Source organism: Taeniopygia guttata, chromosome 1A (assembly GCF_048771995.1).
Source record: "Taeniopygia guttata chromosome 1A, bTaeGut7.mat, whole genome shotgun sequence".
Classification (NCBI taxonomy): Eukaryota; Metazoa; Chordata; class Aves; order Passeriformes; family Estrildidae; genus Taeniopygia; species Taeniopygia guttata.
In genome coordinates this window covers 28,840,518-28,855,008 of record NC_133025.1, presented here as the reverse complement: position 1 = coordinate 28,855,008, position 14,491 = coordinate 28,840,518, and the positions used below count along the sequence as shown (strand labels likewise).

Below are 14,491 nucleotides of genomic sequence, written 5' to 3'. Positions count from 1 at the left end.
CTTTAAATTAAAAAAAGTTCTTTTAAGCCTATGAGCCAAATTCTCCTATATATTGCTTTGAAAATCCAGTTATGAGATAGAGTTTACTGTTTTATTTATTCCCTAAAATGCATATCTATATTTATATTATAATTCTTGGTACATTCTCTGATTGCTTTAATTGCCATGGTCATATTTTTTAGAACGCAGTTAGCTTTCTACAATGGTTTGTCATTTTAGGTGGCACAGTGTTGGCAAAAGTGACTGTACATCGAAGTGTGGTCCAGGACATCGATCTGTTGAGATCCACTGCATGAAATACTCTATTGCAAGAGGACTCAGTGCTCCAGTGGATGATAAGTACTGTGCAGATCAGCAGAAACCACCAGCCAGAGAGCCTTGCCATGGTGACTGTATGTTAAGAAGTTGGCACTACACAGAGTGGTCAGAGGTACAGATTTAAAACTTTATAATTGTACCATTATAGTTATGATTAGCATTCATACCAAATTTTTAATTCTCTCTATTTTTTTACTTTAACAACTAAAAGGAAACAATTCTTGACAAATACAGATATGTATAATCAGCTAATACCAGCCTTTACATTTCAGCAACTTCCTTATCTTTGTATTAGAATGGGTAGCTTGTTTACAGTTTGGTTTTGGATATCAGCAGTGAACATCTGGTAATTAAAGGTGTATGTTTTATTTACTTAATAATTTAGTTCTGTTCAAATTTGGTTTTGTTCTTTGGTAGAGCTTTATCTTAGAACTATTATACAAATTTTATACAATTGCTGAATTTATCTCAAATGAACATATTAGCATTCTGCGGATTAAAAATCAGCATTCTGTGGAGGACTCTTTAGCCTGGTGCAATCATTAATATCTTTTACCTTTAAGACTGATAATGTATTTTGGCCTGGTTTTATTTTATTGTTTCCTGTTTCATAACTATACACCAGTGTTCCAGGAGCTGTGGAAGAGGTGTCAGAAGCAGAGAAGCTTTTTGTATGAACAACTTGGGGCGTCATCTTCCTGATAGAGAATGCCAGGAACTTCCAAGAGTTGTAACACAGAGTTGCAATGAATTCTTATGTCCAAGCTGGTCGGTTACTGACTGGAGTGAGGTGATGAAACTTTGTAAAACTTAAAATACATTTGGTCCTGATCATCAGTATTAAAATATGCTGCATTAAGTGTTTAGGTGTTTAATTTTATTTTGGGCCACATGGTTGTAAAAGTTCTTAAGTCCTATGATTTGTCTGATACACATCACACATCTACGACTGGCATGACAACTTCTGTAAAGCCCTCCTACAATTTATTTTCTCCTTAATTTTGTTACATTAAAATGAAGTAGTGAAGATATGTAAAGCAAATGTATTTACAGTAATTTGCATACCTTTCTTTTTTATGAAGTTATGACAACTATACAGCCAACTGTTTAATATAATTATATTGACCTTATTTTAGGGTAGATGGATATAAACAAGTTGTAGACAATTTAAACATATTTCCAGTGACAGCTGTAATATATGCACTATTATTGAATTGGAAATAAATGATCTTCACATAGTTTTCATAGTTTGGAGCTTTAGAATTTTAATAGTAATTTCTTTGTATTAACATTTGAGTTGAAATGAAATTAACAGGAAATGAAAATTTCATTACAAAATAGGGTTTTTTGGACTACTTACATTCATGGAATATTTTTTGTTATTCATGTGAAACTGAACAAGTTGCTAAAAGGAATTGAAGCCTTAGTGCAGATTTATGTCTTTGCAAACTGATATTTATAATAATTTTACAGTGTCCTGTGACATGTGGTAAAGGAATGAAACATCGTCAAGTCTGGTGCCAGCTTAATGATGAACAACTGAGAGATGATTTCTGTAACCCAAATGGCAGACCAGAGTCAGTAACACCGTGTGAACTTCGTGAATGTGCATCTTGGCAAGTAGGGCCTTGGGGATCAGTGAGTACATAAGGATTACTGGCTTCTTGTTTTATAGTTCAGGCTATGAGCAATCACAAACCAAAACTTTTTAAACATTTTAGTTGAATCTTAAGCAGTTGTTTTAGTTGAATTGAGTCACATGTTTGTTTGCAGGGTCCTATTGGCTTTCTAACTTGTAATTTAGGAACACCCATATACAAGTTAAATGCTTAAAATAATAATAGATCCTGAGCCTTAATACCAAATATATTTTGCACATCACCAGAATAATGAAAATGAGGGTACCAAACTGTTCAGAAGAACGGGAAAGGTAAAAGACAAAATATTTATAGGTAAGTGGGCATATTCAAGAGGTAGCTTCAATTAATATAGATATCTTCAATGTGCAATATACTTCAATCAATCACAGAAATGTATATGCTAATAATAGAAGGGAAAAGGACTTAATATTTTATTGTTGCATTTTGTTTTTACCTTCAGTGCAATCTCTTTATGTGAAAGTGCTGTTGAAAAATATGTTGCTGTGTGACACTCATCTAATGTAAACTAGAGTGGATTTAAAATGCTAGGAAAAAATGAATTAATTTGTGGAGGAAACTTTTGTCAGTAAATAGATGAGAATGAATTTAAAACATAAGGTACTCAACTTCACGTGGCTTTTATAAGATAAGGTTACTCAAACCAACAGAAGATTATTCAGTGTTTCTTGGATGTTAGTAGGAAATCATAACCAAATAGCAGCTGATCTTTATCTTATTACGTACAACCTGTTATTAAAAAACAGAATAAATATACCTTTGAAAATTAAGTATATTTTTAATTTAGACATTTCTTTTATTTTTTTACCTTAGAGATAACCATGCTGTTATCTAAAATAATGTAATCTTGTGATCACAAGACTATGACTTTCCATTCTTACAAGCTAAATGCAGAAATTAAAGAGTAATTCAGACCCATGATAGAATTCTTATGAATAAAAAATAGTTTTCTGGAATGGCTTGTACAAGTAATTTACCAATCTATGTCACTGGAGCAGAACTTTTAATTGCAGTTGTTCCACTGTACCACCTGGTGATAGCTATTCAGAGGCAGGGTTTTTACAAGTACTTGTGCTTGAACCATAACATTTATAGGATAGGATTTGTGTCATTATATTTTCAGCCGTCTAATGTTTTAGAAGTGCCATCTTTGAGTGCACTCTGGTCAAACTCAGTAGAGAAGGGCTTCCCTCTGTAGAGAAGGACATTTAACAGCTGCATTTAGTGAGTGTTTTGAAGCTACTTCTTACTTCTCCCTTTCCCCTCCTCTACTTTCTCTTCACCAGTTTTTACTGCTGAGAATGATGTTATAGAGCATGGATTATGTCTGATCAGGTCAGCTGTTCTGGCAGTGTTCCTTCCCAGTCTCCCACCCAATCTCCAGCCTACTCACTGCAGGGGACAGAAAAGGGGAAAGAGAGAAATCCTTTGTCCTGCCCAGGCCAAGTGTGCTGTGGGACACAGGTTAAGTCTCTGATAGTCTGCCACAAAGGAAGTTAACTCCATCTCAGTAGTCATTCCTATTCATTCTAGAAAGAGTTTTAAAGTAGAAAATGTAATTAAAAATGACCTTTGATTATAAATAGCACTATTTAAAGTGTGTGAAACTCCCGCCTTCAACAGTGTGCTGTAACATGTGGACGCGGATACCAGGTGCGCGCAGTCAGATGTGTTACTGGGACGTACCGCGTTATTCTGCACGGCGACAGGGAGTGCAATGCTGCCACTCGTCCTAGAGACAGTCAAGTATGTTAAAAATCACCTCTACTTCTCTGTCAAGACTGTCTGAATACAACTCTTTTCTACTAACTCAGTGTGGGAACTTGGAGGACATCACTTCTAAAATGAGAACAAAATACTGAAACTCTATGCTTTTTTTCACAAACATCAAATTTTACCTAGGGAATTAAGTAAAAGGGTAATTTTAAGACATGTTTGAAATTTGGTATGTTATGTTGATAGAGTATATGACTTCAAGGAATCCAGAGGCCTATGGTTATTTGGCAGTAGGGGAAGCTTCAACACATAAAATATTGTAAGGACACTGCCTTGCATCCTGCTTATAAATAGTACCCAACTGGCTTCTTTAATAAGCTTCTAAATATAAAATCCAGTTAATTGGTGTAGTTCTGCTTAGATGTGCAAACACTGGGTTTGATTATCCTTTGCATTTTTAATTGTAGTACCTGTTTGGCTACTGACTGAAACTGGGCAAATTTATATTCTCAGTATCTGAAGGTATAAAGGGCAAGATAGCACAGCCACTGTTTTTGCTTGGTCCTTCTGTGCTGCCTGTGGCTCTGAAGCAGGAAACTGCTCCTTCTCTCCAACAAGTTGGCCAAAACTGTTCTTTCTCAACATGCCAATATTATTAGTTATAGCTAATGCAGTTTTAAGATCAAATAAATTTTCTTTGACACTCCATTTAAAATGAAACAAAGCAATTCAATGAAAGGTCTTGAATAATTCCAGGGAAAATATAAAACATGGTATTTACATGTTAATTAATGCTAACCTTTGGTTTACATTTGACTCTTTCAAAACGTATATTTCAAAATTTTTTTTTTTCCTCACCCCCACAGGAATGTGAATTGCCCCCTTGTCCAGAAAATACAAAATTATGGACTACTTCACTTCCTGTAGTTCACGTGGGGAAGGTGACCCAATGGAGATATGGATCATGGACCCCAGTATGTAATATAGCAGTCACACTTGCAGGGTAACCCTCCACTCATTCACCCATTTTTCCAGGAAGCTTTCATTAAGATATTTTTCAGACTGAAATCTGCTTGGGATAGATTAAAAAGGAGTTCTAATATTTTCTTAAGAAACTGTTTCTTAAGGAGCAGATAGACACTTCCAGCAAACTGTGTGTTTCAAATTCAACAAGGAAAAATAACAGGAAAAAAAGCAGAATTCTAGGAGCTGAGGTTTTGAGTGAAATAGTTTTTGTATGATTGCACAGTGCACTAGGAAGTGTTTTTGTAAATATAATTGATCAGTTTCTAAGTATTTGGAACATCTTTGATTTTAAAATGTTATTTAAATCTTTTATGTGAGTAGTAAACAGTTCGAGTCTTTAAAGATCTAATTTGACTTTTTTTTTTGTAAAATAAGTTCCTACATAAATTTTCTTCAGTGCAAGGTTTTTATTTTGATAATGTTGAAAATCAGTTTTATTTGATAGCAGTGAGAAAATTTAAAATTGTCTATGAAATGTGGATGTGTCTGTTAATCCCTTGAGATATTTAACAAAGCATACAACGCAGTTATGTTTTTGCACAGCTATTTTAACTAAATAGAAGTAAAGGGTACATAAACTGAAGCTACTCAGCAGTTCTTCATTAAATCCACCTTGAACTTCTCAGCTATAAAGGCATCAGAAGGGGCTCAATGAAATCTGCTAATACAAACCATAATGACAAATAGATTGTTAATATCCATTTTTATTTTAACAGCTCTTGTAAATATTGCATCCCTGTGTAACAACTAAAGTGTTGTGGAAGTTTCTGATGTTTCTGTCACTACTTGCAGCTGTGTAATTATTCCATGTTATAGTTTAAATGCTGTTTATATACACTGAAATGCTTCATGAGAATTAAGGCCACGCAATTCAGTTCCAGACCAACAGAAACTATGTTAGTATTTTAGGTGCTTGCATGATCTTGTTTTAGTCTCCCAAAGTGTGATGACCTTGAATTTTTCACTGACAGTGCTCTGCATCCTGTGGGAAGGGCGATCGTGCTCGCTATGTGAGTTGTAGAGATGCTCATGGAGAGATAGCAGATGAATCTTTGTGTGCTCATTTACCACGACCAGCTGAAATTTCAAGCTGCTTTAGCCCATGTGGAGAGTGGAAAGTTGGAAATTGGTCCCCTGTAAGTATTAATTGTAACAATTTTTTAATGTGCGTGTTTAGATTATTGGCCAAGTCTCTGTTTAGAAATAGAGAATTCTTTTTTTTTTCTTTTTTGCAAGTGTGATTGAAATTGCATCCCTTGAAAAAGCAAAGTATATGTTTGTTCTTGTCAAAAGTAAATGTAAATGTATTTGATCATTAATCATCAATGTTCTGTGACAAACCCTGTGTTAATCTTTTGGTCAGTGCACAGTTACGTGTGACAGTGGAACAGTAACAAGACAAGTCATCTGTGTCAATTATCATCAGCAAATCAATGAGAATTACTGTGATCCTGAAGGCCGACCTCCTAAGGAACAAGAATGTAACATGCCACCCTGTCCACCAGTTTATCATCATGTTCCAAAAATACATGACCATCCAAGCCATTTTCCAGAAATAGGTTACCTCCCAATACACCCTCCACAAGACAATTTAAACCAGTGGAACCGTCCTTCTGTGGGAGGATATCAATGGAGAACTGGACCCTGGGGAGCAGTAAGAAATTTTTTTAGAATATATCAATTTGTTCTGTCCCATGTGTATTAACATTTCTAGAAAAGTTATTGCAGTACAGATTTGGTCAAATAGAGAAGCACATTCATTTTTAAAAGTATTGTTATTCTTGTTCTTATTGTTATTCAGAATATATTAAATTCTAAGTGTAATTTTTCTGTGATTTCAAATATAAAATACTTCAACATAGTAGTCATTTTTATTTGAAGATTTCAGTTTTGGAAGTTAAGGTTTATAACCAAGCTGTTTTAACGAATATATTTTACATTTCTTTGATCATGCAATGGCAAAATGTGTGTTTACCTGTTTTGGTAGTGCTCTAGTACTTGTGCAGGTGGATTTCACCGCCGAGTGGTAGTATGTCAAGATGAGGAAGGAAGAAGTGCCAGTAACTGTGATGAGGCAACAAAACCTTCAGAGTCGAAACACTGTGATTCTGGACCCTGCCCACAGTGGAACTTTGGGAACTGGGGAGAAGTAAGAGCATTTCACTTACAAAGGGAAACATTGTTTACTACATAACTTAGAAGTAGAAACATAATTATGTGATTGTGAGTGGAACTGAACACCTTGTTTTTACTTATTTAATAGAGTTTAAAATTCAAAAAGAATGAGTTTCAACCTGTTTATCTAAACTTTATGTTTTGATCAAATCCAGAACTGTAGTGGAAATATGAGTAATGTAAATATACATCCAAAAGAAGTAAGTATTGTATGAGGCTAAGGATATGCAACATCAACAAATCATATAGTTGTTGTATAACATATATCTTGAGAATTAGAAAATTATATTCTGTTACAAAAAGCTGGATTGTATATGGAAAAACCACAGTGCAATAGCTAGTCTAAGAAAAAAAAATGAGCACAGAAACTGTAGAGAAATTTTATTCCATGTAATTTCATAAGTACTAACAACAGTACCTGTGAGTAGTAGTGGCTACAGGGTTGTAGTTAAAAATCAGAAGTATGGAGATAGGATGATGCATCTAAAAGTTGTGCCTGGTTAGAAAATTTTGATGACACATTTGATGTTATTGGACATGTTATTCTTCATGCTGTGTGATGTCATATCTTGACCACACATTCCTGCTCAAATGCTACAGAAGAAGTTAAAGCTGATTTTTTTTTTTTTTGCATTTATTCTAATCTAACCTCTTGTGATTCGTGCCCACTTTTCTTATTTTTGCAAATCAGTTACTGGAATTGAAAAAAGAAGAAAAATTAGTTGAGTGACTTTTTTGTTATACTTTTTTTCTCCTTGTTTTGGCCAGATTTAGCCATTCAGTTCTCAAGGTCAGTCTAAATGTCATATTTTTTCTGTCCACAGCCATAGGCTTGGGATACAGTTCATGCAGATTATACAGTTTTTTTTTCTAATTTAGAATCCTTGAGAATACAGTAAAAAGGTTTGAACTATTTTAGATTGGCTTTAAGAGCTCATTAGAACTGAGAACTGGTATTGAAGAATTACAGGCTAACTGAAACCCAGAAAACACATCCTTTAAGTATTTTTCACTTAGTCTGTATAAACTGGACTGTGTAAAAGTGTGCCCAGTATCTGAGTTTTCTGCCACTGTCTGGCAGGGAAAACTACTTTTAAGACAAATCTCCATCTTTTCTTCGTATTAAAGAAAGTGATTCATGCACATTTATTCTCACAATTACTTCTCCTTTATGGAGTGTCTGCGACTGAGACTTTCTGCTGAAAATCACTTGATAAACCATAAAAATTTAGTTTGGTAAAGGTTTTGGTGAGAGAATTACATAAGATTAGACTTTAAGTCCTTATGCTTGAAGAGAGTGATCAGGGAATATGGAAATAGACCTAGTGAATAATATGATGTACTGATTATTGCTATATATTCTGCTTTGATGGTATGTGGTGACTCTGTTAATAAAATTATTGCATATAAAATTCTGTGTTTCAGTGTACTCAGACTTGTGGAGATGGAATAAAGACAAGACTGGTGATTTGCCAGCTTCCCACTGGCCAAATGTTGGGTGATCAAAACTGTGAAATTCTAGACAAGCCACCTAACATGGCACAATGTAATGTGCATTCTTGCCCTGGTGATGTTTCTTGGCATCGGGGACCGTGGAAATCGGTACGATAGCATTCAATAATATTTTTTGCTTTCTTGTTCTTTCTTTTACTCCATTTTCCCATGTCTTTTAACAAATTTAATGTCATTTTTTAGTTTGATAACAGTGAAATAATAATGCACGTAGAATATAGTCAGTGTAGTTTTATAAAGAAATTGTTTCTGCAGTCATAGAATTAAATGAGAAGCAGCCATTTCCTTCAGTGGGAACAGCATGGTCTGTAAAACATGGTAGGGAGTATTTTGAAAATTACCAGAAATCATCATAACAGTAACAGTACCTAATAGGTGTTCCATTTTGAAGGGTTACAGTTTGGTATGTGTTTAAATTTACAAGTTTATGCTGTAAATTATGCTGTAGTATTTTCTATGTATTTATATTTGCAAAAACACCCTAAACTTTTTAATGCATAACTATTTTCTTGTAGTATATTTAAGTATAAAACAATTCACATCCATGTATATTATACTCTTTCATCAAACATTTTGCTCCATATTACTTGTACATTTTTGTATAAAAGGTTGTATTAGTGGTTTTAAAACAGGGACTAATTAAAGTTATCTATGTATAGTTATGTATGTAACTATAATATGTTATTGTCTACATGTCACTGTCTATTAATGTGTAAAAATGCCTACTGTAATCACCATTAATCTTTAAAATTGCCACTAGCAGATTATTAACATACTGAAGTAATCATAGCAAGCTCTGCAATACAGAGCACGTTATAATTCCCAAGCTGTGAATTTGACAACAATATTGATGATTGTGATAAATTCTAAGGGGAATAAGGGCAATCAAAGGAGGTTGGATCCAGTTCTGGTTCCATTAAAATCAGCAAAATACCTGTCATTGACATCCCTGAGAGATGGTCTGGGACAACTCTTATTTGGGTTTTTTAATTAATAAAATTATATAATTTGTCTCTTTGAATTAATATGGCAGTATTTAAAAAAACTGTCCAATTTCAACTATAACAATTACTAATGCTTATATAAACTATTCTAATTTATTGCAAAGAGACTGTAAAATGTAAGTTTGATTTAATGGTTTCCCACAGTTATCGCTTTCTTCCACTACACAAAGCAGAGTTTAGGGTTTGTGTTTAGGAGAGACCAGAGTATCTTATGTAGCCATTTGCCAAATAATTAGCAGTGACTCTCTAAGTAGTATTCATCAGGTGCTGAGAAGACAAGCAGGGTTCAGCTCACAGTTGCCTTTGAACTCAATGTTTGTTTTCCTTTTAGATCAAGAATTATTCACCACCTGTTTGGTCTCTGAGTAATTCAGTTTGCCCTACATTAATGGATTACCTGTAAGATCTTGTATGGTAAAATGTTGTGTATGGCTTAGTTTGACAAAGATTTTCATGTTGGTTTATTTCTCAAGGGACATTAAAAGCCATTTAAATCCTTCAAAAACTAAGTTTAGAATGGATTCTATTTATCAGAGAGAGGCCTATTTCATATATAATTACAAGCTCTGTAGTTCAGCCATAAAAGATTTAATTTCATCATACTATCTTATGCTGTAGAAAAAAACATAGCAGACTCAGGACATAAAAGCAGGCTCACATATTGAATATGTTGTCATTTAAATAATTTAGCTAGTTCAAATGCTGCCAACACAGAGATTTAGTTGTTTTTATTGCTGTTTAAGCAGAGCAGAATTTATTCATTAAGGATGACTATTAGGAAGGAGCAGTAAACTTTAGTCACAGGAACCCTGTTGTAGCCTAGTACAAACAGCTTTTTTTTAGCCAGGGTTGGCTAGCGATTTGTCAATAGATCATGGCCCTGCTTATCTTACACATTTCTGTAATAAAATATGTCTAATATAGAGAACTGTTAATGACTAGGTGCTCTCTTGCTGTTGAAGTTCTCAAGCCTGTCACATCTACGCTCACTCCCATCTCTGTAAGATTGCAAGAACCAGACAAATAACTATTTTTATTTTTCACAGAAGTATTGAGTAGTATTTCTGTGCCAGGTGAGCAATGCATTGAACTTTTGTGTCTACTATTGGGATTCCAGTGTTAAAACCTAAGCAGAAACAGTGATGCAAGACTAGATAATCTTGGAAGTTTTTTCCAACCTCCATGATTCTGTGATTCTAACTTCTTCCACTATCACTATATATTTGAGAACAGAGGATTTTTAATAGTATGCTTTCTAAGTACATTTGTTTTATTATTATTATAGTTATTGATTAATTTTACACAACATAATTAACATGAAACATATGTTGTAAATGCACAAAAGGGCCCTTGCAAGGAAGGTTCAGTTTATGATTTGAAACCAGAATTTTGGTTGGTGCATTCTGCAGTTCAGCAGCTGTTGGCTGCTACACTTAATAGTTTCTGTCAATGGCTGCTGGAGCTGACCCTCACAGCTTAAAGGCTGTGTACGCCTCTGTTCCTGGTTTCTGCACTTGTCCAAATGGATGTGAGGCAAGTAAATCTCAAATTCTAAAGGTTTGTACCTTTAATTTTATATATTTTCTAAAGATTCTAGGAAGCTTGGCCCAGAATTTCACTTGAGGAATAGAATAAGGTATTCATATATGAGAAGACAATACCTTCAGGCTTTGCATAGCGAGGAGAGTTTGTTCACATTTTTGGACAACATGAATATTGATTAATTTAAGAATTTGATCTTATTTTTGGCCCCCTATACTTTTTAAGTGCCTGCAAAAGCTCTTGAAGATCCACGTACCAAACAGAAAGGTTTCTGCTTAGGCAGTTGGTGGTAGCAGTTGATGTTACCTTGGAACATTTGGGCAATCAATTCTTGTAGTTGGAGTTGTTAATTACCTTCATTTGTTGGTAATTCCTTCATTTGGGCAATTGCTGGTAATTCCTTCATTTGGGCAATCAATTCTTGTAGGATTGTTGGCAATTACCTAATTTTATAATGAAAATTTTAAGCAGATATGTCTCAAGTTGAAATATGTTTGGTTCTCATCCTTTCTTGTTTCTTTAGAAAGGATAGCTCCTTACAAAAGATAATTATATTTTGTTTGTCTGAAATGTTTATAAAATAAAGGTTTTCATTCTTTTTATTTTCCTCACTCTTAGGATTTGTATGTAATTCATAAGTATCAGTTGTGATTTCAGAGAAAATAGGCATAAAAATAATGGATTATTTTCAAAGTTACCCTGAAGTCTCAGAACTGTATTTCTTGCGATTTTTTTACTGCCCTTGAGACATATGATATAATATTCTTTAAACTGGCTGTCTTTCTAGCGCTTCAGTTTTCTACTTGCTTGCTCTAGAATAATTTAGATGTAATTCTGTCTTTGCAGTAGTGGAAGAAATCTACTATTGGTTTTTAAATGTATTAATATATTTTTAGAAATAGTCCCAGTTCCCTTCCAGTGTTGTCGCTGTCAGGCATCCCATTGACTTCTCCAGGAGCAGAAGCAGGCCAAACCTGCATATGTAAAATATTTATTTGTTTTCATTTTAATGCAAAAATTCTTCCTATGTATGATAAGTGCCTTCAATCACTTTTTCTAATGTGTAAAAAGTATTTATATCTTTAAAATAATCTTTTATATTAAAAGGGAAATCAGAATCAGTGAACTTGGTTTTCAAAACCACCTTCAGTTTTTTACCTCTACTTCTGCTGCTGCCTAATGTTGAACTTCAAAATACCTCATTATCAATACAGCACATTAAATTAATATCCCACTGCCTGAAATCTTGATGTTAGCATCTGCTATTAATTTTTTAAAACTTTGGAAGTGAGAGGGGGGTCTTATCAGAGATAACTGATAGCAGATGTCACTGCCCAAATAATGTCATAAAACAGACTTGGGATAGTGAATTTTATTTCAGGACATTCTGATAAAAAATGAAAGAAAATACTTGTTTCCAAAATTCAAAACCAAAATATTTCTGTAATGTTCATCAAGAGGAAAATGTCCTGTTTGGTGCTATGTTGCCTGTATAGCTTGAAATAATAAATAAGTAATAATGTATGTGTAATAATTTAATTTAATGACTGTGACTTGTGTTTGTGAAATACAGTTGCATTTTAACCCTTCTTTTTCATGCATGTTGTGTGTCTTTGTGTTTATATTTATTGTTCTCTTTATTAAGGAATGTTAATTTTTAATGCCATTAAAAAATAAAGGGTGGGACAGGTACTAACCACTTTTGCTGAAATGAGGGTTTTCTTTAACCTGTGTGTTGAAATTAACTTCATACAATACTTTAGTGACATTGTTTTCATGGGGAAAGCTCTTATATTTGAACACAAAAAAAAATATTGTTACTGATACAAGCAGCAGTTGATGCCATTGACCAACTGCACTGAAACAGACAATTGGCACATAGTCTTTGATGGTAAATCTGAAAGATCCTAGCTCTTGAATCTTGCTGGAGCTGTAATTTTGTGGCCCAGTTGTCTCCCACTTAGTGACACAAAGAGAAGAATGAGGATCATAATATAATGCTCATCTCTTAATCACAAAGACATAACATGGTTTTTACATTGCTAAAACACTTTTGGCAGGAAGAGGTTTGCAAAACTTTCAGACCTTCCACATAGAAAGAGGACAAGTAAGAGTGACATAGTCAAATAAAAACAATTAATAATAATAACAATAATAACAATAATAATAACATACACTAAAAAAAAAAACCCAAACACAAAACCCCAACAACCAGAATATAATGAAAGGGGAAAAGAAGCAGGTCGTGTGTAATACTATACCTAAAAACATAGAGCCACTTAATGAGAATGAAAGGAATCTGAAGCTACTAGTGTATTTATTAGAACTTTCAGAAAAGCTGAAGGGTTCTAGGTGGTCAGATCCTTGTGAAAGTCATTCTGAGTTGCTTGTATGTATATGGCAGCTTCGAAAACCCCAGCTAGAACTCATAAATGTTGGTTCAAAGTGGTTTTGGACCTCAGATTTAAAAGTTATTAAATATATATTAAAATATTAGCATTTCCAAACACTTGTGAGGGTCAATACATAAATATTTTTATTATCTGGAATGGGTTAGGAAATGAACAATATGTTCTGTACTGCATGAGTTCCTAGTCCTTTCTTTAAAAACCAGTAGTTGTGGGAGACTGGTGACTCCCATAAGACAGGCTGCTCTATTGATCAGTGTATGTTCTAGCATGCATCTATTTATGGCCCTTCCCCTTCAGTGACAGCAGGATTAAACACTTATTTCCTACTGAATCAGTCCTTCAGAAGCTTCCATGCCTGCTCATATTTATGTAGAGGAAATTTAATGTTGCAAATATTGTTTGTAAATTGAAAATATACAGAAAAGTGATCTAGGTTGAAAGGAAACTGGATTTCAACATGTGAAGGTAGGTGAAATGTTGCATTTCTCATCCAAAATATACTCATATTTTCATGCTAAAATAATATTTATTATAAATTGGGGGGGTTAAGGTTAAGGAAACGAAATCTTGCCATTTCAATGGGGATCAATTTGGCATGCTTTGGCCCATATTCCTGCACTCCATTGGATGCATTCCATGCCATTTGATGGATTTCACTTTGGTGAAGATTTTTTTTTTCAGTATCCATGCCATTTCACTCATATCTTCCCCTCAATATTCTGTCTTCCTCCTTGATATTTCCCCTGATTTTGCAACACCTGTGAGGTTAATTTTGGTATGTCTTGGTCCTTTCCACTGCAATTCATGTAATCCCAGTCCATTTTCTCGTAGTCACTAAATTTCCTAATTTTTTTTTTCAATTGCATTTCATTTGATCATATCGCCTTTCAGAGTGTTTCTAAGTCCTTCTTTCCTGTTTCCAAGATTTCAGTGGGGGTAAATTTTGGCAAGTGTTGGTCCATGTCACTGCACTTCATGGCATGCCATGCCACGCTTTTTGATAGCTTTCACTTTGGTGAAGATTTTTTTTTTTTTCAGTATCTGTGCCATGTCACTCATATCTTCCCCTCAATGTTCTGTCTTCCTCCTTGATTTTTTTCCTCTGCTAACTATCTGTGAGGTTAGTTTT

General features: G+C 34.1%; 1 protein-coding gene across 3 annotated transcripts in view; it reads left to right on the top strand.

The window, feature by feature from the left end:
- Positions 1-14,491, top strand: part of ADAMTS20 (ADAM metallopeptidase with thrombospondin type 1 motif 20) — an 89,020-nt gene that overhangs the window by 48,160 nt on the left and 26,369 nt on the right. For 2 of the 3 annotated variants that reach the window (XR_004365921.3, XM_002194104.6), the window contains exons 20-28: positions 220-430; positions 944-1,108; positions 1,792-1,956; positions 3,600-3,722; positions 4,559-4,666; positions 5,690-5,854; positions 6,082-6,372; positions 6,706-6,867; positions 8,319-8,495. Coding sequence is in view for 2 of the 3 variants with exons in the window: in XM_002194104.6 (XP_002194140.5) it covers positions 220-430; positions 944-1,108; positions 1,792-1,956; positions 3,600-3,722; positions 4,559-4,666; positions 5,690-5,854; positions 6,082-6,372; positions 6,706-6,867; positions 8,319-8,495 (1,567 nt within the window). In the remaining variant the exon portion in view is untranslated. The remainder of the gene's footprint in view (positions 1-219; positions 431-943; positions 1,109-1,791; positions 1,957-3,599; positions 3,723-4,558; positions 4,667-5,689; positions 5,855-6,081; positions 6,373-6,705; positions 6,868-8,318; positions 8,496-14,491) is intronic. The other variant, XM_072922253.1, reaches the window with a different exon arrangement.